Raw genomic sequence first — 27,439 nt, forward strand, 5'->3', positions numbered from 1 at the left:
TTTATACTACGTAAATATATGTAGGCATATTTTGAAAAATTGTCCTTTATTTTGAATCGATATTTATGGTCACCGTAGCAATATTTAGTGCCTTTTCGTGCCTTTTTCGCTATTTTATTTTGCCTTTTCCAGCCTATTTCGTTATTTTATTTTGCCTTTTTTATAGGTTTTTAGGTCCTAAAAATCTGTTCCCTGATTATGACATACATGTATGTTTGGTTTTTGTACAGCTGCTAGTACCACTTTATATGAATTCGCTACTCTTCTACGCGAGAATCTGAAATGTGCTACTCTTCCACGCAAAAATCTGAAATGTGCTAGTCTTCCACGCAAATAGTGAAATGTGCTACTCTTCCACACAAAAATCTGAAATGTGCTACTCTTCCACGCGAATAGTGAAATGTGCTAGTCTTCCACGCGAAAATCTGAAATGTGCTACTTTTCGACTCGAATAATGAAATGTGCTAGTCTTCGACGCGAATAGTGAAACGTGCTAGTCTTCCACGGTAATTAGAGAATGTGCTACTCTTCGTTGGGAGCGACGATATCTTCCATTGCCATTTTAAATAACCTAATCAAAGCGTTGTGTCCGTGGCGAAGTTCTTGCAATTTTGCAATGATCTGGCGTTTCATAGCAAAGTTAATCGCCCAACGGTGATCAATTTCGATATCAGAGTTGCCAACGAAATAAATTTTAATAACTTCCTTCTCTTCATTCACTATCATCTGGTTCGGTGTTGAATCTTTCCAGCATACTTGGTGGCAAGTTCAAAATGAGTGATTATAGTTGGTCCACATAAATCCAGTATACATAGAATTATTTGAGATGTAAACCTTTAACTGCCTAATCATTGCATTTGTGGGCATTCATCAAGAATTGTCCTTATTCTGGTAATTCGCTATAAAGTTATAAGTTCAGGGGTTCTGGTGGTTCAGTTAACTGTTGTAATTTGACTTTAACTCCTGCAGAACTCAAGCTTGTTGTCTCCGAATAAAAGATTTACGCATTGTAAAATTAGCAAATTACATCACATCGACCAATCTCAACTCACAGAAATTCGATATACTCAATGGTGCGGCATGTCGAACGGCACGGTACTTCTTCTCTCTTTACGATGCAGATCGGGATTTCGCTTTTGTTTCAGTTGTTAAAGAGCCTCCTGTGGCCATCCTGCATGAAGTTGCGATGTATGCACTCAAAGCTGTTCATTAACTTGGGCGCGTTGTTGAGGATTTTGATGTGCAGTGCTAATCGCCAATCTTTGTAAATTGCGGTTGCGTGTGCCAATGTTTTATACTCTGATCGGCGAATGGTTTACTTAAACTGAAAGTACAATGTCGAAGAATTCAAACTATTTTCGAAGCAATCGAACCATATTCGCAAATTCAGACTTCTTATCGATGGTTTCGCTCGAAAGCAGATTAGCCCAACATTTTTTCATCTGCCCGTAGTGAATACACAGATAGAAAAATTGAACCGGTTCGAAGAAAATTAAACTTATGATAACACTGATTTTATATTTTGAATCAAAATTCCATCATTCCGTTTTCAAATCCGGCAACTGTAAGTGGAACCGGCAATAATTTACAGCATTCTCAAACCTAAACTAACCTACTGAAATTATTAGAAATTAAAGAAATAAAAAATTGCCTATACAATTTTTTCGTATTTTCTTGGGCAGAGACAAACACAACAAAAAAGACAGCTCATATAGGACAATGCATTCTAGAGCTACGCTCGGTAATACGGAAGCAACTTTGTTTTATACATATATACAGAGGTTTGAATTTTTAAATAGTTGGCAACCCTCTTCAAAATTATTACTTCAGGTTAACAGTGCATTTAAATTTCTTTCATTTATGAATTCGTTGCAATATTTTACTCGATATATATTTAAGAAACAGCTTTTATATTTTACCTCAACCAATGCAGCTGTCCTTCAAAATGATGTTTTAATCATTCAATTTGATAGAGTATTATGGAAATATGACTGTTTATTGACCATATACAGTGCTTTCAGCTTTTTGAAACCCGTTTTTTTTTAATAAATAACTAAATTTGAATATCGTGACTTTTCGCAGGTATGTGGACTCCCCCTTTAAAATGAGATATCATTCATTATATTTGATAAAATGTTAAAAGAGATATCGTTTGGTAACAGAAAAATACCTTCTAGAAATAAGTATATAGATATACGTATACATATGTATATTAAGGTAAGGTATGAATGTTAATTTTTTACTACTGAAATATATCTTTTGAAATCTTTGGGAATTTTTTGGGATACATTTTTAAGATGTGGATAATTGAGGGATTTTTCCCTGATTTTCGTGGGTAAATTAGCAGAGATTGTCTGACATCACTGTTCGCAGCGGCAAGTGGCAAAGCGGCTTTTCGACGTTGGCAGGAACTTGTATCTGAGAAACAAATCGCAGTGTGGAATAGCAGCATCGTCAATGGCTCTGCAATTGGATGTGGTTGGTGCAACGCATTCGAATGCATACACTACTAAAATTCAGTACGTACCACACGTTTTTGTAGAAATTCATCTCTACTTACTTCACTTCACATTTTAGTACATAGTGACATTTTTAACCAAATTTGGCAGACATTCAGAGAGATGAAGACAAAAGGCGGAGTAAAGTAGCATTTGCTACAAAGCCGGTATTCTGTTTAGCCTACATACGTACATGCTGATAAAAATGTACGATTTACGAGCAGTTAATTAGGAAAGTGGTAAATAATAAAATATAGCTACTCTTTGGACAAATGCATTTCAATCCTTTAGTTCGGGCTATACTATATACTATAATATTTCCAGTTAATTTCACTTGACTCAACATTTTAGTTAATATCCCTATTCCTAACAAAGAATACACCACAACGATGACTATTGTCATAATTATGGTGGACGAAAATATACGGTGAAAACTAAATTTTAAGATCTTACAAAATGCACACAAAAATTGAAAAAAAAAAAATAAACTTCATATATGGACAAATATCTAAAACTTTTGATTTTGTATATTATGCATAGTTCCGTAGGTATTTAGTCAAAACTGGTATATGTAGTGGGTATTTTTCAAAAGAAAAGTAGAAAATATATTATAATAAGAGTTACTTTTGTGTTTTATCCGATCTGAAACGATACCCGCTCGTTATAGTCCCAAAACTAGCTAAAACACCTGCGAGTCAAAGTTATTATTGGGCGTTGTTTTTTTCTTTTGCACGATGCATTTTCTTTACCGCATGTGTTTGGACGCTTATATTTTTATACCCGAGCGCACTTGTGCACAAGGGTATTATAACTTTGTTCACATAACGGTTGTTTGTAACAGGCAAAACGAATCGAGATAGATATAGACAAATGTATACATAAATGATCAGAATGAAAAGAGAAATCGATTAAGCGGTGACTGTCTGTCCGTCCGTCCGTCCGTCCGTCCGTCCGTTTGTGCACACGATAACTCGAGTAAAAATTGAGATATCTTAACGAAACTTGGTACGTGGACTTCTTTTGGGCATAGGACGGATGGTATTGAAAATGGGCGAAATCGGACAATAACCATGCCTACATCCCATATAACGGTAATTTTCAGAAATACGAAAAGTGCGATATTTTAGTAACTACTGAAGATAATTCACTCAAAATTGATATTTACAATGAGTTTTAGACGAAAAATAAGAATATTAAAAAATTTTGGCAAATGGGCGTAGCCACGCCCACTTATGGTTACATGTGTATGTCTTGGTAACCGCTGCACCAATTTCTTCCAAACTTGGCACAGTTGTTGGTCCTGCTACAACATACCAAATGGCCGAAAATTTTTAAAATCGGACAATAACCACGCCCCCATCCCATATAACGGTAATTTAGAAAAATACGAAATCCTCGATAAATCAGTAAATATTAAAGCTAATTTATTCAAAATTGATGGTTGCAACAATTTTTTACCAAGAAATACGCTTATGATAAAATTTTGGAAAATGGGCGTGGCACCGCCCACTTATGATCACATATATGTATCTCGCTAACCGTTCTAGCAATTTGAACCAAACTCGGTATGGTTATTGTGCTTGCCAGATAAAAGCAAAGCGTTGAAAATTATTGAAATCGGGCTAAAATAACGGCCGCTTCTCATATAACGGTATATTTCAGAAATGCTTGAAACTGCAATATTTCGAAATTTAAGGACGCTGATTTACTTAAAATTTATACACCCCGGCTTATCGTGTAGCGGTAGCTTTCGGAAAGGTGGAAAACATATATTTAATAATTGCGCCGGGTATTTAATGTTCGGCTCCGCCCGAACTTAGACTTTCTTACTTGTTTTTTAATAATCTTAAGTCTATAAGTATTATAAAAATGTAGTACACGTACATATGTATGTAAGTTTGCCGTTCATAGATTAGAAAAAAAAACTAATGAAGTAGTGATTTTGGACTGATAAAATTTAACTAATGGTGAAAAATTTTGCCCTTCCCCGGTACAAAAAGTGTGAAATGTTACACTCAACCCTGTAAAGGCGCATGTTTTTGCTTTTTGTCCGTGTCTAGCTAACGCAATTCATAATATTGTCGTTTTAAACAACCACCTAAATTTCAGGCAACTATCTCTCCTGATAAAGCTTCAAAGGGAAGAAAATTTACTTTTTTTTCGCCTTACAAGAGTGTGACATTTTAAGAAACGAACACACAATTTCACAAATCAAAAGGCGACATTTTTTGGTAGAAACGAAATCATCATAAGTGTTCTTGTTTTTCCATGTAACTTTTTACCGTATAATTTTTTTAAATGGTATTGAAGTAGTATATACTATTAATACACTCTTGCAAATAACATCAAAACTGAATGTGTGCTTCTAATAGAACCAGAGTTATGAGTATTCGAAAATTAGTATCTGAAAGGAAACTAAAACAAAAAAAAAGTCTATTTTCCGCGGGTACACTTATTTATCGATAGGTGGGTGGTGTTTTATGCTAGATAACGAAAAACCATCGAAATCGATTCACTATAACATATAGGTCTCATACAACTGATTGTTCAGATATGTGGTTTTGCATTATAATGGTGCATTTACATGGTATGAAGCCATATGAACTGTTGATACGCTAAAATAGAGGGACTACATGTTCTAACGAGGAATTCAATGATATCGGGTGGGATGCATATAATACATTTTTTCATATGAAAGGTTATGGGGAGATACTGTAAACATACTGTTGTGATACTGTTAAGCATATGAAATTATAGCGAGTTGAATTTTCATACATCTTCCCATAAAAAGTTTAACAGATGCAGAGATACCAAGGAGGATTTTTCCCATTTGGATGCCTTTTTAATATAAAAACCCACCGAAAAGGAGGAAAGCGGCAACTCCGCCATTCACATACATGTCAAAAGCATGAATTTTAAACAATAAACAAACAAATTCAAAACAAAGAAATTCTTTGTACTAGAACTTTTTCAATAGAAGGAACTCACGTATAGTGGACAATCAAAATACAAAGCACTATGATAACAAACTTAAAAACAAGACATTACAGAACATTTTAATGAGCTTTATATCACATTTAAGTAAAAATAAGCCTATATTTTCCAAGCTGGCAAATAAATGAAAATGTGTATTTTTTTTTTGTTTTTTACACAAAGACTGACTTGCCAAATATACACATAATTCAAAATTATAGAAGGCATGTATACTTCTCCCTTTCATTTTTTCATACAGTTTATTCTTCTTTCTGGCTTTTACAAAATGCAGGGATATCGCACTTATTTCGGTACAATATGATCGTAATGTATTTTCAATTCGAAATCAAAGAAAAACATCCCACGAAAATGTTTGGGATTTTAGAACAATTAGTGTATATTTGCAAACTACTGCAAACAATGGTGTCATATCTTAACATGTTCAGAGAATTAACGAAACAAACAAAAATTGTATGGTCTTTTATTTCCTTCACACCGCATTGCTAGTTTTTCTAACTTTTCCTTTAGTTTAGCGCTGTAACCTATTAAGTTATATCTTTTAATTTATACATGTTAACTGTTTTCAATGAGCATGTTTTCATTTGCTCCAGAATTTTGGGTACATTTTCTTATAGTTCCTCTCATTCTTTTTTATATTACACATATACACTCCGAAGTTCGGGATAGTATTTTGAATATACCAGCAATATATGTAAAAGTAGTGGCGGCTGCTGTAGAGCGTTACGCAGAGCCTGAGTTCAAGCCCAGTTTTTTCTAATAGTGGTTGCCCCTCTGTTGGTAATAGTAAACCTCCGAGTGTATTCTGTCATGGAAACAACTTCTCATTAACATACAATTGCCGTTCGGAGTCGGCGTAAAACTGTCCTTTACTTTGTGTGACAAAATCACCCACGCCGCATATCGGAGGAGAAGCTAGGCCAAACACTAACATATTGTTCAAGCGCCAATATGTATATCGTCGTTTAAAGTACAAAAGCGCGTATCGTGGTTCTGCAAAACCTCGGAACTGAAATTTGTGCCAAAAAAGATATTTGGTCATCGGAAGCTCCTGACATTAAGCCCTTAGCCATTTATAATAAAATATCGATACTTAGACATAAGGATCAGCGTTGCCATTTTAGCCGTTTTCCGGCTAGATTTAGCCGGTTTTGATTGCAACTAGCCGGAGAAAATTCGATCTAGCCGGCAGCCGATTTGTTAGCCGGTTTGTAAAAAAAAGTTAGCCGTTTTTAGCCGAATTTACTATTTGCCTAATTTTCAGGTGCAAAAAGTAAACAAGTTGTTCGAAAGCAATAATGCAGACCCAATGAAGATTTTTAATGAACTCAATTTTTTACTTTCGCATCTATGCTCCCTAGTGGTTATTAGCACGGACATATTTGATCCTATATGCTCCCCGTTGGAACCATACCTTGCTCCATTTCCTCAGTTTTATCACAGTTTTGAAGAGTATTTAAAAGCCAAAGTAAGCACAAACGCTTTTGACCACGAAGCCGAGAAAATAATTCGAGAAAATGGTCGCTATTTTATTATCACTTTAATAAAGGAATTACGCCAACGCCTCCCTACAAATATTGCCACACTAAAAAAATTGACTTTCAGTTGGAAATGCATTAAGAGTAATTAAACCAAAAGTATTTGTTCAACTACAGCAAGAAAAACACAAATATAATGCCGACGAAATAACATCCATAGAGATGCAATGGCAACGGTAAACGTTACATACCTGGAGTAATTTAGACTCAACTGTAAAATTTTGGGCCGCAGTTTATCAATTTCGAAATGCCCTAGGAGAAAACCCTTTCGCTGACCTTTGCAACCTAGTTTTTAGTTTTCTTGTTTTGCCTATAAGTAATGCAGAAGTAGAGCGAATATTTAGTTCAATGAATATAATAAAAACTAAGCAAAGAAATCACATGTGCGTTAAAACGTTAAACGCTATTTTATATATAAGATACGGTTTAAAACGCGAAGAAAAATGCTGCCATAATTTTACTGTAGATGACGATCTCTTAAAATTAATGAATTCAGGTGATATATACAATAGTGATTAATTTGATGATGAGGAATATACACTCGATATAAATTAATGGTGTTAACTAGTCTTTCGTTTCTTGCGATTTATTTAAATCAGTCATGCCCAGCGCAGGGCACTTGCATATGGAATTCTGCCAGCGCAGGGCACTTGCTTATGGAGTTCTGCCGACGTTGGGCATGACTGATTTAAATAAATCATGTGAATTTTCACTAAAACATTTTAGCCGTTTTTTGCCAGAGTCTATGTGAAATTTCACTAAAACATTTTAGCCGCTTTTTTTTGCCAATCTAGCCGGTCGGCCCAAAAAGTTCTGGCAACACTGATAAGGATAGAAGATTATTAAGTTTAAAAGAGAGAACCGTTTTTAATTAGGACAAGTTTCACTCTCTCCTATAAAATTTAGACAACCTCCCATACGAGGTTCTGCATTTCCTTGATGCGCGGTTTTGTACTTTAAACGAAGATATGTATAAGTATTGCATACATATTTTGGTGCCTTTTCATAGAGTTGGTGCTTCTTTTATAGGAAAATTCATAGGCTTATGAACAGATTCATACCATGTAAATGCACCATTAAGGTTTCTTACTTTTACAGACACGTAAGCGCGTAACTTGTACTTTTAAAACATAAAATATATATGTGACCTGGTCTACGGAAAGGGGGCTTAGGTGTCAAAAAATCAATTTTCACTTTTTGGTTGATTCGGATGGAAGATGAGATGCTTTTTCACGTGGTGAAAAGCAGAAAATCCTAACTTGCTTAGAAGTGTACTAAAAATGTAGAGAAAGAAGAGTAAAAATACGACAAAATATAATTTATTTATATTTATAATATTCCGACCAACAACAACACTTACTGGACCAACAACAACACTTACTGGGCGTCCGGCGCGGAGAACAATTAACGAGATAATGAGAAACTGACGAAACGAGTTGCTTACTTTTAACAGCTTTTTCACAGAAAACTAGTTTTCGCACGTAAGCTCCCTTTTCGTAGACCAGGTCACATATATATATGAACGGCAGTCGGTAAGTGCTTAAATAGTCGTAGGTTGAATGCTGAAGGTTTTAGCTTGAAGCCTGCTGTTGTTGTTGTTGTTTTACACTTGTGTTGCTCGTTCGCTATCTAGACTCCTTATGTCATGGCCGACGAAAATATATACCAAAGTTGGTTGCAGTTAAGGCGTATTAAACATACATTTTGGTTGCAGTTCTTATTCGCGGTGTTGCCACTTTCAGCAAACTACCAGGGTTGCTAACACCCCGCCCCCCGTGAATTCTCATAGGATTCACCACCAACTTCTAACTTTGCTAAACGCGAAACTGGTCTGCGTGGTAGTCCGCTCTTCGTTCGCACCTCCACGATACGTACTTGTCCGTCTTTGGTGGGAAAAACTTGAGTTATGCGGCCGCGTACCCATTGACTACGGGGCAGCGTTGAGTCGCACAATATCACCAGGTCGTTCGCTTGAAGCGGTATTGCTTTGTCCTGCCACTTAGTACGGCACAATAGCTTAGGCAGGTACTCGGCTGTCCATCGCTTCCACAACCGGTCCTTGATGTTTTGCGCGATTCTCCACTGCTTCCTTAGGCAAATCTTCTCGTCAACTGGGTGCGGCGTCTGCGTTGAATTAACGCATCCCAATAAGAAGTGATTGGGTGTTAACGGCTCATCTTCTTCATGGCTTATAGGCAGGTCAGTTAGCGGTCGGGAGTTGATGATATATTCCGCTTCTATTAACACGCTGTGCAGAGTGTCGGGTCTTGGGGCTACCTCACGCAACGTCTTGCTTAACAGCGACTTTATAATCCTTATCAAGCGCTCCCAGCAGCCTCCCGAACTGGGGTTCAGCGGACAGTTAAATATCCACTCGATGTTGTGTCTGCCAGCCTCGGCTTGAATGCGGTCAGTGACTAACAACTGCTCAGCTGCCCTCAACTCCCTTTGTGCGCCAATAAAATTTGTCCCATTATCGCTCCTTATTCTGGACGGCGTTCCACGTCGGTTTACAAAATTCCGCAGGCATAAAATGAACGCATCGGTACTCAAGTCGGTAGCTAGCTCTATGTGTGCAGCTCGAACTGTCAGGCAGGTGAATATAACGCCCCACCTTTTCTCCTTGCGCATACCGATGGTGACGTTAATAGGAGTTATGCGGTTGACCGGCAGCTGACCCATCATAGGTTGGTTTGGCTTTGCTTTGTCGATCATACACTGTTGACACCTTTGCTGAACTGCCTTGAGGAGCGGTTTCAAATTCGGTATCCAAAACTGTTGTCGGATGGCATTAATGGTGATTGCGGAATTCTGGTGATGATTTATTTTGTGAAAATGTTGTACAATCAGGGTTGACACGATATGTTTGGCAGGCATTAATATCGGTCGTCGTGCTTGCATTGGTAGGTATGTTGCCTCGTCGATGCGTCCGCTCAATCTTAATAGGCCACTTTGGTCGAGATACGGCGAAAGCTTATACAGCGAACTTCTTTTGGCGATTTTACCGCCGACTGACAAACCAGCGATCTCGCTCGAAAAGCAGTCTCGCTGTGAGGCTTGGCGACATTGGTGTTGTACTGTTGCTCTGTTTTCGAAATAGTATTGTTGCTCGCTGCTACTGTCGAACTTGGGTGGACACAAGGGGCGTGTTGCTACGTCTGCTGCATTTTGACAAGTTGACACCCATCGCCACTGCTCTTTTGCCGTTGTGCCGTTGTGAATCTCGGCTATACGATGGCCGACGAATGCCTTATACTTTCTTTCGGACGAATGCACCCATTGCAGAACCGTCTGGGAGTCGGTCCAAAAAACTGCTCGCCCTATGTTGACCTCGTGGCTGTCCTCGATGAGCTTGTACAAGCGGGTGCCCAATACTGCGGCCTGTAACTCGAGTCTCGGGATCGACATCAGTTCCGCTGGTGCTGTGCGTGTTTTGCCCATAATGAAGCGAACGTCAACTCCATTAATATGAAGTACTCGAACGTATACTACCGCAGCAAATGCGACTTGACTGGCGTCGACGAAAGTGTGGATTTCTACCTTGCCACCATGTAAGATTTGCGGCGAATAACAGCGGGGTATTTTCAACTGCTTCACGTTAGGAAACTCTTGCCACCAGTGCCACCATATCTTGTTTAGTTCTTGAGGCAGAACTTCATCCCAGCCAATCTCGCACTTCCACGCTTCTTGAATGAGAATTTTAGTAGTAATTAAAAATGCTGCTAACATACCAAATGGATCGAACACCGACATCACGATTCGTAACAACTCTCGTTTTGTCGGAGCTCGTGTTCCGTGCAGGACATCTTTCGGCAAACGGTGGAACTTCGTGTGGAATTTGTATTCCAGTAGAGGCCAAGCACTTTGTCCACTGACCCGTTGTGTTCCAGGCTAACCACTTCTCTCACGGATAACGACGAATGATTCAAACGATCTTCTACTTCTTCGCAGTTGGAGACGAAGTTCCGCAACTCGAACCCTGCTTGTGAATTGATGCTGACAATGTCACTGCAGATACTGATGGCTTGTTCAGGCGTGTCGAAGCTTGCAACTAAATCATCGACATAATGCTTGTTAATTATAGTCGTTGCGGCGTCTGGAAACTGTGCTCGATACTCCTCGGCGTTTTTGTTTTTTATATATTCGGCGATGCAGGGTGAGCAAACAGCACCGAAAATTAACGACGTCATCACATACTCTGCCACAGGCTTGCTCGCATCACCATCACGCCTCAAGTACCGCTGAGCGTGCTGATCAGTTGCGCGTATCTTGATTCGCGAAAACATTTCGCGTATGGCTGCGGACACTCCGACACGTCCCTGGCGAAACTGTAGCAAAATCCGTTTCAACGGCTGTGCCTGCTCCGGACCCTTCAATAGCTGCGAGTTGAGCGACACGTTGTTTACTGCGGCTGTGGCATCAAAGACGATTCGCGTCTTTTCGGGCTTATGGTGGTTGAATACGGCAAAGTGAGGTAAGTACCAAGCATTTTGGTGTGGCTCTCTGGCTTCTTCACGGCTTAACTTTCTTGCATACCCTTTGATCACGTACTTAGCCATCTCTTGTTTGTATCGTGTACCAAACTCGGCATCGTTCTTCATTTGGCGCTCCACTGTCAGTAAGCGTTTTTCGGCCATTGCTTTACTGTTTGGCAACTTCGGTGGATATGTTCTCCATAGTAGACCGGTTTCATATTGCTTGCCTACTCGTTTAGTTGTTCGGCGCAATATCTCACGTGCTCGCTGGTCTTCATCTGACTCCAATGAAACTGCCGGCGGGTTGACTCTAAAGCTGTCTGCTGCGAAGTACTCGTGTACTAAATCGTGTAGTTGCTGATATTCTTTCACCAACAAAACACGGGGATTCAATGTTGTAGGTAGCTTGGTTGGGCCGTACGCGACCCAGCCTAGTAGTGTTTTTACAGCTAGCGGGCTGTCGATGTCGGCTTGCACTGTTGCTGAGGTCACACCCAGGTATGCATGCAGTAGTTTTTTATCGGCAAATCTCTCAAATGCTGAAAATTTTCCTTGGCCATAGACTGCTCTGGCAGGTTCAGGTTCTTAACCGTATATACCTCCTTCAGTAAAAACTTCCTCTTCGTCGCGCAATTCTCAACTTCAATTCTTATTTTATGCGATTGTTCCGTAACAACGTTGTTGTCATACCACTGCAGCGTAAGTGGATGTATGCAACCGTGGGCTCCGATCATCTTGGCCACTTCCTCTTCTATAATTGAAATTGGCGAACCCTCGTCGAACATCGCTAATATCTCACGCTTACCTTTCGGTCCATATATGTTGACTGGCAATATTTTAAACAGTTGACCATGTGCGCTTTGTGTTTCTCGACAATTTAGTAGTGTCTGCGCAATGACATCCTCTCGTGTAGTTCGGCGTAGCATCTGCATTGTTGCATCTTCGTTGTGGAGTAGCTGGTTGTGATAGCGCTGGCAGCCACTTATGTTACACCTCCTTCTTGCACGACACTTTTGTGTGGAATGCCCCTTGCGTAGGCACGAAAAGCAAAGCTGTTGCGCCTTAACCAGGTCCCACCGCTCTTGAATACTGCTTGCCTTAAACGCATCACACTGTGGAAGCATGTGGTTACCACTACACGATGGCAAGTAAGTGAGTCCTTTGGCCGCTCAATATGCATCAGTCGACGAGGATTGCCCGATGATGCTGACTGCCTGCCACTCTGCGTGCTGATCGTCGGCATAGACAAATTATTTTAGCCAACTCGCTAAGCCACTCAGAAAAATGTTCAACTGATGGATACGGTTGTATAGTCGCAGCATGCTTCGCCCAGTCGAACTGTCGGTTATGCGGTAACTTACCCACCATTTGTTCAACAATGTTACGTTAGCTAAGTGCTGCTGGCAGTTTGCAGACTTAAGAAATGCAACAACATTTCTCACTCTCGAGGAAAACGGCGGGAAATGCTGCAGTTTACTGATTTGGAATTTAACCAAAATGTCTGGTCGCCCGAACTTGAACTCCAACTCGCTTATGACGTTCGGCACGTTGCTCGGGTAAATTAGCATGGCGGCGACAGCTTGTTTGGCGGGACCAACTAAGCACTTCTGCAACCTCATAAGGTTTTGGCGGTGGCTATACCCAAAGGTTTCCGTGGTGTCGTTGAAATTTGCGAAAAATAGCGGCCAGTCTTCGACATTGCCACTGAACACAGGCAAATCGTAAAGTTTTACTTGCGAGTCGGTCGGTGCTACGACGGCTTGAGTACTGTCACGCTGTGCTGGCTGCACGCTCTGCTCCGGAATATTCTGTGGTTGCATGCCTTCGCGAAGCCTTATTATGTCTCTTTGGCAGTGCTTTGTCTAAGCTCTTCTACGGAAGCCCTTAACGCATTCAATGTAGCAATGTCTTCTGCGGCTGCACCTCCATGACCCTCCATGCTTTCAAACGATGACTCTGATTCCCTCCTTTGATTCTCGCTCGTAACACCGGCCCGATTTCGTAAAAAATATCAGTTAGTTTCAGACATACAAAATAGCCTCCGGTACCAACTTTATTCGTTTTCACCGACAGCGTACAAGTGTAAAAGATGTTGAAGTGTAAGAACTGCTCCTGCTTACCGACGAAGGATTTAAAACGAATAAAATAAAGACGTTTAGTTGTATAAAAACGTATTATTAAGGTTTCTACTTTTACAAACACGTAAGCGCGTAACTTGTACTTTTAAAACATAAAATATATATATATATGAACGGCAGTCGGTAAGTGCTTAAATAGTCGTAGGTTGAACGCTGAAGGTTTTAGATTGAAGCCTGCTGTTGTTGTTGTTGTTTTACACTTGTGTTGCTCGTACGCTGTCTAGACTCCTTATGTTATGGCCGACGAAAATATATACCAAAGTTGGTTGCAGTTAAGGCGTATTAAATATACATTTTGGTTGCAGTTCTTATTCGCGGTGTTGCCACTTTCAGCAAACTACCAGGGTTGCTAACAAATGGGTTTTTGAATTAAACAAATTGTTAATACCTTTTTGTGCTGTGAAAGTTGTTGTTCTTTAAAGTCAAAATGACTATGTAATGCTTTCCAACAGGCGGCGGTCCATACTGCGTCATATTTGACATAAGTTGGGAAGTCATGGTAACCAAACGACACAAACCGAAACCCTACGCTCGCGATTGCTGTCGTAATCCTTATCCTTACTAATATTTTAAATCCGAAAGTGAGTTTGTTTGTTTGCTATGCTTTTTCGCTTTAACTACTTAACCGATCATAATGAAATTTTGTACACTGATGTCATTTAGCCCAACTTAAAATATAGGATAGATTTAATCTCGATTAGACAAGGGGGCGTGGCACCTCCCAACAAACGGAATTTTTCATACTGCATTACTCAGGAAATATTTTGGATATATTACTGGAACTTTATATAGAGATATATAAAATCATTATTTACTCATGGATGAGGGCTGACACTCTTTAAACAAATCAAATTTAACTTCAATTAAGGGAGTTATTTACTTCAAAATTATATCAAAAAATTTATGTCAAGATGCTTAAAAAAGCGGTAGTTCGAATAAATTTTGAAAAGGGTTCACCTGTTTGAAAAGTCAAGTTTAAATTAATTATACGCAAGCTATCTGAAGAATTAAAATATGGTTGCCTAACGAAATTTTGTCAAGAATCCTTTAGTTTGAAAGTTTTGAATAGTCTTTAAGTTTTTCACAAGGGTTGCCACCTTTTTAAAAATTAAATTCCATTATATTAAATTAAGTATTACAGTAAAAGGCGCGCAATGGTCCTGGCGGTTGATTTATCGGTGGCGATTTGGGATTTACTCCTGTACAACGCAACCCTGATGTGTCCGAATGAAGCTTTAACGCATAATAATACTGAAAAATCACATCCATTGGGCCAATCGTAACACACAAGTATTCGATATACAAATTTAAGAGTGGTGCAACTAGGGATATTCCGATACAAGTAAATACAAGTATGTACTCGATACTTTTGTTTCAATACCAACTACGTTTTTTACTCGAATCGTTGTTTCGATACCTACTTGGTATCGAAAGAAAAGTACTTGTATCGAATCGATTTGAGCAGGTGCCATATCTTGTCGACAATATTTGTTCTATAGAAAATAATTGCTTCGTTTTTATGAAAAATAATTTCTTTAAGCAATGACACCGCCAAAATCTAACTGCCCGTCTCCACAGGATAAAGTTTATATCTTGATACATATGTTAGAATATAAATAGCCAATGGAGACCGCTCATTGCTCTTCAAGAGCAATATATATCAGAGCTTATATCTTGCCATCTATTGCCGGCAATTTGGTAGTTTGACAGCTTCCTTTTTCTTTTGCACGAAAACTTCGTGTCGGCAACATTATTGATATTTTAATATAAAAGCAAAAATTGAGCTGTTTTCTGTCAAAATATTTGTTATTTTGTACTTGGGTGTAAAATAATATATTTTTTTAAATTTTATAAGTGATTAAATCCGGCAAAAATGCGTTTCTTACAAATGCTTATATCGAGATATAAAACGCCTACACAAATATTGCCACTGATATAACTTATATCTAGTGACCAAAATTACAGCTGGACAGCAATAAATTTTATCCTGTGGAGACGCCCATTAAAGTGTGGATATAATTTGACAAAGTTAGTGATACCACTATAAAGTGCAAGCAATGCATTGTAGCCGTAAAGTTTTGTGAGAACCTTTCAAAGGTTGAATTTTTTGTCTAAGTAATCGTATTACCTCTAGTGCTACTAATGAAGAAATATACATATCGATACCTCAACAGAGAACATATTGAAAATTTCGAACTCTCTGCCGAGATAGGTCGATCTGCCACTCAGGTGCCGCTCAAGGTATGTCACAGATAACGTCTGAAAAATAATTTCGCTTTGTTGCATGTAAAAGGATGAAAAATTATCGATATAAGTAGGTATCGATACATTCGGTTGACTCATATAAGTAGTATCGAAATAGCGATTTGAGTAAACTCATTTGAGTAGGTATCGATACTTTTATGGTATCGGAACGTCCCTAGGTGCAACAGGTCGATTTAATCTGATATTCACGGCACTTTTTCTAGCTTGGCAATTATTCGTAATGACTCCAGCGCCACCTGACAGCCCTTTTTGACAGTAGTATAGCCTTTACCGTTACCAATACATATTTTGAATATTAGCCAAAGTGGATCATAAATAATATTTTTAGTTATAACTTAACTCCGGCGCTAACTGGCAAGTGACATTGTGAAACTACACTATCCAGAAAGCCACTCAAAAGCACACAAAAAACTGTTAAAATCGTTCCGGCATTTAGGAGGATTTCACTCACAAACACACATACAAAAGAACTATATGTACGTGTTTGTATGGTGCCACGCCCTCTTTCCAAATAGCCCATTTTTCTCCATGAGTATAAGATTGATTTCATATATCACTGGACCAAGTTCCAGTATTTTACCATGAACACTTCCAGAAATATGCCACGCTCTCTTTATACATCGAAATTTTGTTTAGCCTATAACCATCCTTGGGCCATCTGCGGCAGGTGTCTGAAATTTCAAAAAAATCGGTTCTGCCGTTTTCGAGCTTTGCGAACACATAAAAAACGGCTTTCAAAATATATATTAGTATAGATTGGTATGAATCAAAATGGGTTTGTATATGTATCACATAGGTTGCCACCTTTTTAAAAGGTTACATTCAAACTATTCACTATATTAAATGATTTATTATAATACGGGTATCAATCGAAATGGGTTTTCAAGGGCATAATTTCAATACTACATGTAAGAGGTTTCCATCTGTTTAAAATCTCAAATTCAGTTCAGGGGATACGTTAATAGAAAAAGTATGACAAAGAAAGTTTTAGTTTGAAAATATTTTGAAGATGGTTAAACAGATTTTAAACCTCCTGTTTTTTAATTGAGTTTTCTTGAAATAAATTTTACTCATGAAGCACGTAGAAAATTTCATACACTCAACGAAGCGGGTGAGGGCGATCTACTAATTCATAAAAAAAAAATCATCGAAAAATTTACGAAAACTTTTTTCATGATATGATTTTCTTCGGAAACTCACAAAGATGAAATACAGAAGCTTATCAAGTAAATTACAACTTTTGTTTCGTTTGTGGTATTTTAATATACTACACAGTCACTTTGACTTTTACGAACAACAACTTTCAACAGAAACCGAAAAACATTTCACCAATCCATTATGAGGATCGATTCGCTGGAAAACTATTGAATTCAGTGTTGTCGGACTTTTATTGGTTGATCGCAGTGGGCAAAGGGCATTAAAAGCCATTCGTGCAATAGAAACAGCCCAAGTAGTTTTTAAGCAAAAGACAAAACCGACTGCAATCCCCATATACAAATTTAAGAGTACCGTTAACTTCTTCATGATCCAATGAATGGACATAAACCAAATTAGTATGAGACCACCTCTAAGATACCACCTTGCCTTTAAAAAAAGAATTATAGAAATCGGTTAACGTGGTCCAAAATAATGCGGTAACCTATACAAAAAGAAATATTCCGACGAATTGATAACCTTCTCCTTTTTTTGAAGTCGGTTAAAAGTATTCCAGAATGGGATTGGAAAGAACCCACAGTCAGGTCCAATTTGTGTACAACCTAATAAAATAAAAAAATATTACGAAATAAAATATGAGTTATAGCGCAAAACCACATGTCTGAACAACCAGTTCTGTGGGAGCTATACGTTATAGTGAACCGATTTCCATGATTTTCAGAAATAGTTGAGGTTATATCAAAAGCGCATTTAGCGCATTGTGCCAACGAGTTGTAGTGCGACACAATTTTCAACAAGTAAAGTGAAACTAGACACTTTTAAAATAAAAACATTAATTTATTTTAAGTCAATTAAGTATGGAAAATATTTAAAACTAAAATGTTTTGCATTAGAATCTATAAAGCTACTTACATATGTAGCTATAATTAAAAACATTTCATGTGTATGTTCGCATCATTTGCCGAAAAAATTGTGTTCAGATAAATAAGTTACTTCAATCTTCAGAAAGACGATGAAGTATTTACAAAAAATACCGCCATTCTAACCACCTAACTACAAAGAAGGGACATTGGTGATATGGTGGACTTCTTTGACCGAAAAAAGCTTTGGTAAAGTAACTTACAAAAACAAATTCTTATGGGTTATTAAATAATAAAACATTTTTTTGTTTTAAATTACAGGATTTGATCAGCGTGAAGCTAAATTAGCAGGCCCACCTTGGAAGTAAGGCAGGAACCATCTGTATGTATGTATATTAGACTGCATCACCCATGCAAAAAAAAACGGTACTGTTTTTCCACCAGAATTATAAAATCTATTCAGACTTATGTGGTATCATTGGAAAGGAATTTTCTCACCCTTTTTATTTATTTGCAAATAAGTTCATTCAAAGCTTGAAAGAGAGAGATAAGACAAACGAGTCTCATTCCATGTTGAATAAAGATGTATAGGTGTTTGATAAAAAAAAATTGTAAGTGAATGAGTTTTTTTGCAAAGAAATAAAAAGGGTGAGTAAATAAGTACCTTTACACTGATACCTCACAAGTCTATATCGGTATAGTTATGGCTCAGTTATTCAAGTTTTTCCTAATATAATCTTTGAAAAAAGTAAAAAAAAAAACAGCGTCAAAAATCTCATTATGATTCCGGTGAAAACTTTTCGAATATTTTTTTTTTGTAGATTTTTAAAGCTTCAGATGTTTTGTCATCTGAAGAGATTTTTTCCAAAAAATCCTTTAAGAAACTATTTTTATTGATAAAAAACCCCATTTTTGGAGGTATTTTCCAATGTTGTTGTTGTTGTAGCGGCTACAACAACCCCGCCCAGATCGGTTGATATCTCAGTCGTTGTCGTCGAGTTCCACTAAGGGCAGCCCCAAGAAGCGTGCAGCCTCTATGGGGCCGGTCCACAGGGACGACGCCGTTAGGGTTGTAGGGTTTTCCGGGCATGCGAAGAGATGTTTCGAGTCGTGAGGGCTCTCTCCGCATGCCGGACATTCATACGGCACATCCGCATTTAGCCTACTCAGGTAGGAGTTTAGCCTGCTGAAGTAGCCAGAGCGAAGTTGGGCTATTGTTGTTTTAATCTCCCGAGGCAGATGAAGCTCCTTCGCGTCAATGTCCGGTGTTTGTGTGCCTAGAACGGCATTCACAGGTCTAGAGTCTACATAACTCGAGACTGAGTCCCTGTGAATGCCGTTCAGGGCCTGAGGGTAAGCTGACGGGTCCAGAAGCTGCTTAATGAACCTCTGGACTTCGTCCGTCAGTTCATATAGATGCCTCCTGACGTGCCTTCGCGAGGGCTCCTCTGCAAGCAGCTGTCTGTTTGGGTGGCCACATCTGGCATCGTGTTATGCTCCCTAATTGGGAGCATTTTCGCCTCATCATGGAGGTGGTGTTCTGGTGACATCAGGAGGCATCCGGTCGCTGTCCTGAGTGCTGTGTTTTGTGCTGTCTGTAGCTTCATCCACTGCGTCCTACTAGTTCCCGGCGACCACACTGGTGCTGCGTAGTTTAAAACCGGCCGGCCTATTGCCTTGTATGTTGCCAGCAACGTTTCTTTGTCTTTGCCCCAGGTACTGCCGGCTTGCGACTTGAGGACTTTGTTGCGGCTCTGTGCTTTGTTGACAATAGCGGTTGCGTGTGCAGAGAAGGAGAGCAGGCTGTCGAATGTTACTCCCAGTATTATGGAGTTATTCACCGTCGGAATAGGTATATCATCGACGTGAATTCCCAGCGGTAGCCTGACCTCCTCCTTCGTCCAGGTGGTGAACAAGGTCGCAGAGGATTTCGTAGGGGAGAGGGCTACACACTTTGCAGTGAGGAAGCGAGAACAATCGGAGAGATATCCGTTTACTTTCGAACACAGGTCATCAATTCCATTCCCAGTCGTCATGATCGAGCAATCGTCGGCGTAGGAGACAATCGAGACTCCCTCTGGTGGTTGAGGGAGCTTTGAAATATGAAAGATGAACAGTAGCGGGGAAAGGACACCACCCTGGAACCCCCTGTTTTATTTTTCTAAGTTTGCTCGATTTGTCTCTAAACATTACATCATAGAGGAAGCCTCTATATCTTCCAGAAGCGTGGAATGGTTGACAGTGTCAAAAGCCTTTGACAGGTCCAACGCTACTAGAATCGTTCTCTCACAGGGACGGTTACGGTTAAGGCCTCGAGTTATCTGAGTGTTTATGGCGTTAAGTGCTGTTGTTGTTCTGTGCACTTTACGGAAACCATGCTGATACTTCGCTGGGTTTAGGTGGTTCGCGAAATACGGGAGCAGCAGGGCCTCAAGTGTCTTCGCTACCGGGGAAAGGAGTGTTATCGCTCGGTACGAATCTCCTTTGTTGGCGTTTTTCCCCGGTTTGAGCAGTAGGGCCACTCTCCCCACCTTCCAGATGTCTGGGATGATGAGAGTGGCCATGGACAAATTGAAGACCTCCGTTAGGCACGCTACGCCCGCAGGACCCAAATTTTCCAGCATGTATATTCCGTCGGGACCCATGGCTTTGGAGGCTTTCGCCTTCCCGATGGCCATCTGAACTTCACCGCAGGTGAAAGCAATAGGGGCACAATTTGTTGGCAGTTTGTGCAGCCTTCTGGTCACTCGACGCTTGGTTTTGTCCACCGGAGGATGAAGCATAAACTGCCGGCTAAATTAGCTCGCGCATCGCTCCGGGTCCGACGAAGCATGGTCGCCGAAAGAAATTTCGACTCTGTCGTCGTGCTTCGTCGGATTGGACAGTGACCTCACGGTTGACCAAAGCTTATTCACACCAGAGGTGAAGTTAAGGTCTTCAGATGTTCTTCCCACTTCTTCCGCTTATGTACGTTGACTAGTTGCCGAATCTCCGCGGAGAGATCCCTGATACGGGGATCTCCGGGATCGGCCTGACGAAGGCTGTCAGGCTCATCGGCTAGAACAGCCGCTTCGGCAGGGAAATTTGGACGTGGGTCCGTGCTGCATCCTGCCGGTACGAAGCGAGCTGCAGCAGCGGTGACAGCCCTGCGGAACTTACGTTCACCAAGTTGGACGTGGGTTGGTGTGGGGAGAGCAGCGAAGGTGTTTTCAGTAAATTCCGCGATGCCTATCCAATCAGCTTTGGAGAAGTTGATATAGGTTCGATGTTCCGCGGAAGCAAAGTCGGATGTTTTATCGATCGAGATTAAAGTCACCTACTACCATTCGGGTTTCACCTCTGAGGAGCGCACCTATGTCAGGGTGATATCCTGCCGGGCAGCAGGTGACAGGGGGTATATAAACGTTGATTATTTCGAGCTCAACATCGCCTGACCGGATAGCAATGCCCTGACATTCTAGGGTGGTATCCCTGCGGTCGATACTGCTTCGATAAGACGATACTGCACGGTGTGAGGCGTGATGAACGCTAAGCAACCACCATTATCTCGCTCGCGATCTCGACGGTGCATGTTGTACCCGGCACAATTCAACAATGTTGAATTGCTGTGCAACTTCGTCTCTTGGACCGCAGCTATCAGTATACCATGCCTTCCCATAAACACGGTTATCTCCTCGATCTTGCTCTGAATCCCGTTGCAGTTAAATTGAAGGAGCTTCATGTGGTTCGGGTGAAGTGTGGAAATGCGGGGTGTGAAAGATGTGTGTGTGGTCGTGTCGCCATTGGCTGTGTGCGCTGCTGAGGTGGTTGCCGCCCTGTGGTGGTGGTGGGTGGCGTCGCGGTTGCGTTTTGCGACCGTGCTGCGCAACACGGGCCCTCGAAGTTCCTCGTCCAGTCACGCGTGGTGCGCAGACCTGAACATGCCCTAAAGTGGCACCAGCCAAGGCAGGTGTTGCACTTGACTGATGTCATATTACCGAATATCCTGGTCTGACATACCGTGCAGATTGTAGGAGGAACCAAGAGTTGTTGGCGGCGGCGTGTGGGTGGTGGTGCGGTTGTGTGTGTTCTGTGGTCTGTCGCGGTTGTGGTGTGGTCTATTGTGTTATGTTCTTGTGCTGTGGTGTTTGTGTGGGACTGCTCAGGTTGAATGGGGTTAGCCGTGGAGGCTGCTCTGTTTGAGCAGCAGGGGGCCACAAACGACGTGGTCCACTGACTATGTGTTCGTAGTCCTCAGCAGACTCTGAGGTGACTCCATCCCTCGCAAACATTGCACTTGACTGAGGTGGAGTTGTGGTGTAGTCGTCTCTGGCATACACAGCAGGTGTAGGTTTCCCTGAGTTTGACTCGATGCCAGCCTTGAGTAGAAGAAAACGTAGCGAATGTAGCCCTATGGACGAACAACTTCTGAGATACTTCGCCGACCTAAACGGGGTTAGATTGCCGAAACAACAGCCCTTGGTCGGGTAAAACCCGAGTCATTCTCGTACGTAGAACCGGCTGTCGTGGGAATTTCCAATCGGTCCAGCTTACGTAAATCTTTATATTTTTCCAAAATATTTTGGCGGAAGTCTCAAAATATAATAAATTTTGTAATCCCGGCGGAAAAAACGCAACTTTTTTGGTGATGCAGTGTAATGTATATATATACTAGCTGTACCCTGCCACGCTTTGCTGTGGCATAGTCCTGTTATATAGATGATAAATTATTATATTTGTTGTTTTTCCATTGGCTGCATAGATATCAAGGATATCTGGTTTGCTGACACCCAAAGTTCGACCTGGAGCATTATTGATTGTGTTTCCGAATGTCAATCGAATTGGGAGTTGCAATCATTTAAATTGAAATGGTGTATCGGTCGGAATCATGGGAATTCTTCACCTTTGAAAGGCCACGTTAAAATCTTTACACTACTTTCTTCATCAATTTCTTAAGTGCCAGTCGCGTGCCGTTGCAAAGATTTGGCTGATTAATATTCCACAACATGATAGTTGGCACACCTATTTTTAATTTCAGGTTGTGGGGTCTCCCTGGAAGATCAATCGAGTTCAAAAATTTCGTTGGATGGTCTTTTTGCATAACGGTGTTTATCGACGTATATGCTATTTCCTCACGTTGAATGCTGGATTGAATAACTTTAGTGGTATTCACCAAAGTGAGCAAGTGGAGTGGCAGTCTGGTAAAAGAGCTGATCAGCTCAAGCAACGACTGTTTTCAATACCACTATTATTTAGTTGATAGACATCCTTATTCTTCGCAGCAAGAATAGCCCGTTAACTGAGCCAATCCTGATTCCTGTAATTAATTTTCTAATAAATAAACATTCTTTCGATCAGTTCTCCTTAATCGAGAAACTACAGACAATGTTTGCATAAAGTCTCCTGCGACCAATATCAATGCATTTTCGAATGGTTGAACGTTTCCACGCAAATCTCGCAACAATTGATCAAGGACCTCAAGCGATTTTGTATGTGCCATGGTGCACTCATCCCAAACAATGAAATTAAATTTTTGTAATACTTTTTCTATACCGGTTGCTCTGGAAATATTTTACGTGGGAGTTTCGATGATTTATATGTTCAATGCCAGCTCACCTGGTAACATGTCGCAGCAATTCCAGACGAAGCGATAGCTAAGGTAATGCAATTTTTTATCGAACCGTTGCCAGAATCCATCTGATAAGGAATAATTTCCTAGTACCTCCTGGCGAATCCAAGGAGAAGGTCCCCCAACTCTGTCATCTATCATTTGCATATTATTCTTCTACTTTGGCTTTGTAACCACCTAAGCCATTTTGGCCGAGCTCGACAAAGAACGCCAGTCGAGTGGAATTCTTTCACACCTGGAACTTCGGTTCCTATTGGAAAAACATGTACAAGCCAGCGGAGCAGCTGCATTTTCATTCCCTGCACTATGTACATTTCGTTGAAAATCTCATACAACTCATCGTTCCATCGTCTACGGTAATCCCCGTCGCCCACGCGCAGAAGCCTGTATATCTTCCGTAAGATCTTTCTCTCGAATACTTCAAGAGACGTCTCATCGAATGTTGTGATTGTCTAAGCTTCTGCGCCGTATAACAGCTCGGGCATGATGAGTGACTTCTAGGCTGCGGTTTTTGTATGTGGAGAAAGGACTTTACTCCCGAATTGCCTACTCTGTCCAAAGTTGCACTTGTTGGCAACAGTGATTCTGCGTGGGTTTTCCATGCTGATATTTTTATCGGTGATAGTGCTGGTTCCCTAGTAAATGAAATTCTCCACTTTCCCGAAATTATAACTGTCAACAGTGACGTGGGTTCCAAGGCGCAAACGCGGTGCCTGGAGATACTTCGTCTTGTCCTCGTTTACCACCAGGCGATATCGATGTCATCGGCACACGTCAGAAATTATACGCCCTTGTAAAATAATGTTCCTATATGGTTCAGTTCTGCAGCTCATATTAACATTTACATCATGCGATCGTAAATGCCCTTCTGCTTTCGCTTTAATTTGGGAATCCTTGATCGGGAATAGGAGTTCACAATAGTAATGATAATCATAATCATAATATTATCTCAAGTTATTCAAAATTTCTCTACTCGCAATATACGTAGTAGGCCTTGGCGACCCCAAACGAAATTGCTTACAATTAAAAGTTGACTGATTTATAATGCAAGGGAATGGTGTCAACAATTTTAAGTGTTCATTAAGTATTTTTTAAACAGCTTTCATGCGATAGTTTTTTGTTTTCGTTACTTTTTATCATTTTGTTATTTGTTTCAGTAGTTTTTAGCCGACTTCACAAAAAGGAGAAGGTTATAAATTCGTCGGATTATTTTTTTTATGTATGTTGCCGCATAACTTCGGACCACGTCAACTGATTTCCAGGTGATCCCATACTAATTTAGTTTAGATCCGATCATTGGATCATGAAAAAATTAACGGTGCTCTTAAATTTTTATATGGGAATTGAAGCCGGTTATGTTTTTTGCTTAAAAATTACTTGTTTATTAATTTTTTACATTAAGTAATTTGTGTACCAACTCTTCGTTGATAATATGACCACTTCGTTTGATAAGATGTTGCAAATCTATATTTATTTAAACTGTTCGGATTTTGGATAAGTTTAATGATTTAAAAAATTCCCTAGTAAAACTTTTCCAAACACTTTTCGTTTGGAACCAGTTATTTTATATTTCATTTAACTTTAATATTTTCAGTCTTTACTTTTAGATAGGTGATAATCCTATTAAAATTATTTCCAAATCAATATTTTTCAAATACCTTTCGTTTGGCACCCATATTATCTGCTGTAAGCATTTTCAAAACTCTTTAGTTTCGACACACACATGGCAATTCTTCATTTATTTTATCAAGTTAATTGAGTTAAAATTTTCAAATAGAAGGCAACCCTCCTCAAAATTATCTCCAACAGTTATCTTTCTGAAACCTATTCAATTTGATCCCCCCATTGTAATATTTCATTTATTTTATCAATTTAACCGAGTTTAAACTTTAAATAGACTTTAAATAGGTGGCAACTCTCCTCAAAAATATTTCCTATAGTAATATTTCTGAAACCTATTTTATTTGATACCCTCGTGGCAATATTTCATTTATTTTATCAATCTAACCGAGTTAAAATTTTAAAATAGGTGGCAGCCCTCCTCAAAAATATTTCCAATGGTTATTTTTCTGAAACCTATTTAATTTTATAAATACCCACATTGCAATATTGCATTTATTTATCAATTAAACTGAGTTAAAATTTTTAAATAGGTGGAAACCCTCTTCATAAATATCTCCAACAGTCATATTTCTTAAACCTCTAATTTTATACCTATATAATAAGTTATTTATTTTATCAATTAAATTGAGTTAAATTTTCGAACAGATAACAACCCTCCTCAAACATATTTTCGGCTGTAAGCCTTGTTAAAAATCTTAAGTTTTATACCCATATTGAAATGCTTCATTTACTTTATCAATTTAACTGAACTAAAATTTTCAAATAGGTGGCAACCCTCCACAAACATATTTCCAACAGTCATATTTCCTAGACCTCTTTTATTCGATACCTGTATTGTAATAGGTCATTCATTTTACCTTTAAATTGAGTTGAATTTTCAAACAGGTGGCAACCCGCCTCAAACATATTTTCGGCTGTAAGCCTTCTTAAAAATCTTAAGTTTGATACCCATATTGAAATGCTTCATTTATTTTATCAATTTAACTGAACTAAAATTTTCAAATAGGTGGCAACCCTCGTCAAACATATTTCCAACAGCCATATTTCCTAGACCTCTTATTCGATACCTGTATTGTAATAGGTCATTCATTTTACCTTTAAATTGAGTTGAATTTTCAAACAGGTGGCAACCCTCCTCAAACATATTTTCGGCTGTAGGCCTTTAGTTTGTGGGGTTTAGTTTGACACCCACACGGCAATATTTCATTTACTTTATAATTTAACTTAGTTAAATTTTTCAAATAGGTGGAAACCATCCTCAAAAGTATTCCAGCAGATATCTTTCTTAACCCTATTTAATTTTATACCCACATTGCAATATTTCATTTATTTTATCAATTTAACTGAGTTAAAATTTTCAAATAGGTGGCAGCCGTCCTCAAAAATATCTCCAGCAGTTTTCTTTCTTAAACCTCTTTAATCTGATACCCATATTGTAATACAGTTAAGTTCGGATATAACGACATCGAAGGGTCCAAGAGTTTTGGTCGTTATAACCGAACGACGTTATAAGCAGATACATACCTATAAAGCAAAAATTTACAAAAATTAAGAATTGTGCTGTTTTGTATAGATACATATGTACATTTTATTGTTTGGAAAAATATTGGTCAATAGTTGTTTGTTTTTTTAAGGTTTTATTGACGAAAATATTTTCCATCTCCTTTTCAATATCTAAAATGTTTTGCTTAATTTTAGAAGAATGATTGTTAACCATTAAGAACTTTTTTATTGTAGATATTGCATCAGAAATAGAAGGAGGTACGAAAATATTCTCGTCATCGGTATCATCACTAGAGAAGTCAGCTATAGCGATATCATTGATTGCATCATCAACAATTTCCTGCAATGTTGGCTCGTCTGTAGTTATAATGGCATCATCTACAGACACGAAATCCTGCCGTGTGACATTTTCTGGAATTATGTTTCGTTTATTGAATATTTCTATCCAGGCAGGCAAAGGTATATCATCATCGTCATCAAAGTCATCGTAGTCCGAACCTGTCGATAAGCTCTCTTCGCTTGTTATCCCTGCATGTCTGAAGGAATTGGAAATCGTTGTTGACGTAACACGGTCCCAGGATGAGGCTATCATAGTTATAGCATCTATTATCGTAATGCTGCTTTCATTTTTTGACTCTATATCGCGAGTGGCTTTAAAAATTAAAGAGGTTCGAAATTTGCTTTTTAAGGACCTAATAACTCCTTGGTCCATCGGCTGCAAAACAGATGTTGTATTAGGCGGTAGGAACACGAGCTTAATTGATGAAAGATTAGCCACATTGGGA

The 27,439-nt window shown here is 39.3% G+C and overlaps 2 protein-coding genes across 21 annotated transcripts in view; one reads left to right on the plus strand and one right to left on the minus strand.

Moving 5' to 3' along the window:
- Positions 1 to 27,439, plus strand: part of LOC118746855 (FERM, ARHGEF and pleckstrin domain-containing protein 2) — a 491,681-nt gene that overhangs the window by 114,942 nt on the left and 349,300 nt on the right. Inside the window, exons 3-4 of one of the 20 annotated variants that reach the window (XM_036480813.1) lie at positions 18,066 to 18,169; positions 18,242 to 18,306. The exons of 17 other annotated variants lie outside the window; for them this stretch is intronic. The gene's annotated coding sequence lies outside the window, so the exon portion shown is untranslated. The remainder of the gene's footprint in view (positions 1 to 18,065; positions 18,170 to 18,241; positions 18,307 to 27,439) is intronic. 2 more of the 20 variants (XM_036480822.1, XM_036480830.1) reach the window with 2 other exon arrangements.
- LOC118755091 lies at positions 8,786 to 10,780 on the minus strand. The gene has a single exon (XM_036489971.1). It carries the CDS (start codon positions 10,778 to 10,780, stop codon positions 8,786 to 8,788), a length of 1,995 nt encoding a protein of 664 aa, XP_036345864.1.

Source organism: Rhagoletis pomonella, unplaced genomic scaffold (assembly GCF_013731165.1).
Source record: "Rhagoletis pomonella isolate Grant_MI unplaced genomic scaffold, Rhpom_1.0 Rhpom_scaffold_00001, whole genome shotgun sequence".
In the NCBI taxonomy this organism is placed as follows: Eukaryota; Metazoa; Arthropoda; class Insecta; order Diptera; family Tephritidae; genus Rhagoletis; species Rhagoletis pomonella.

Excerpts from the sequence above, each read along its gene's own strand:
- LOC118755091 (XM_036489971.1), bottom strand. The coding sequence starts at position 10,780 with ATGTCGGTGTTCGATCCATTTGGTATGTTAGCAGCATTTTTAATTACT.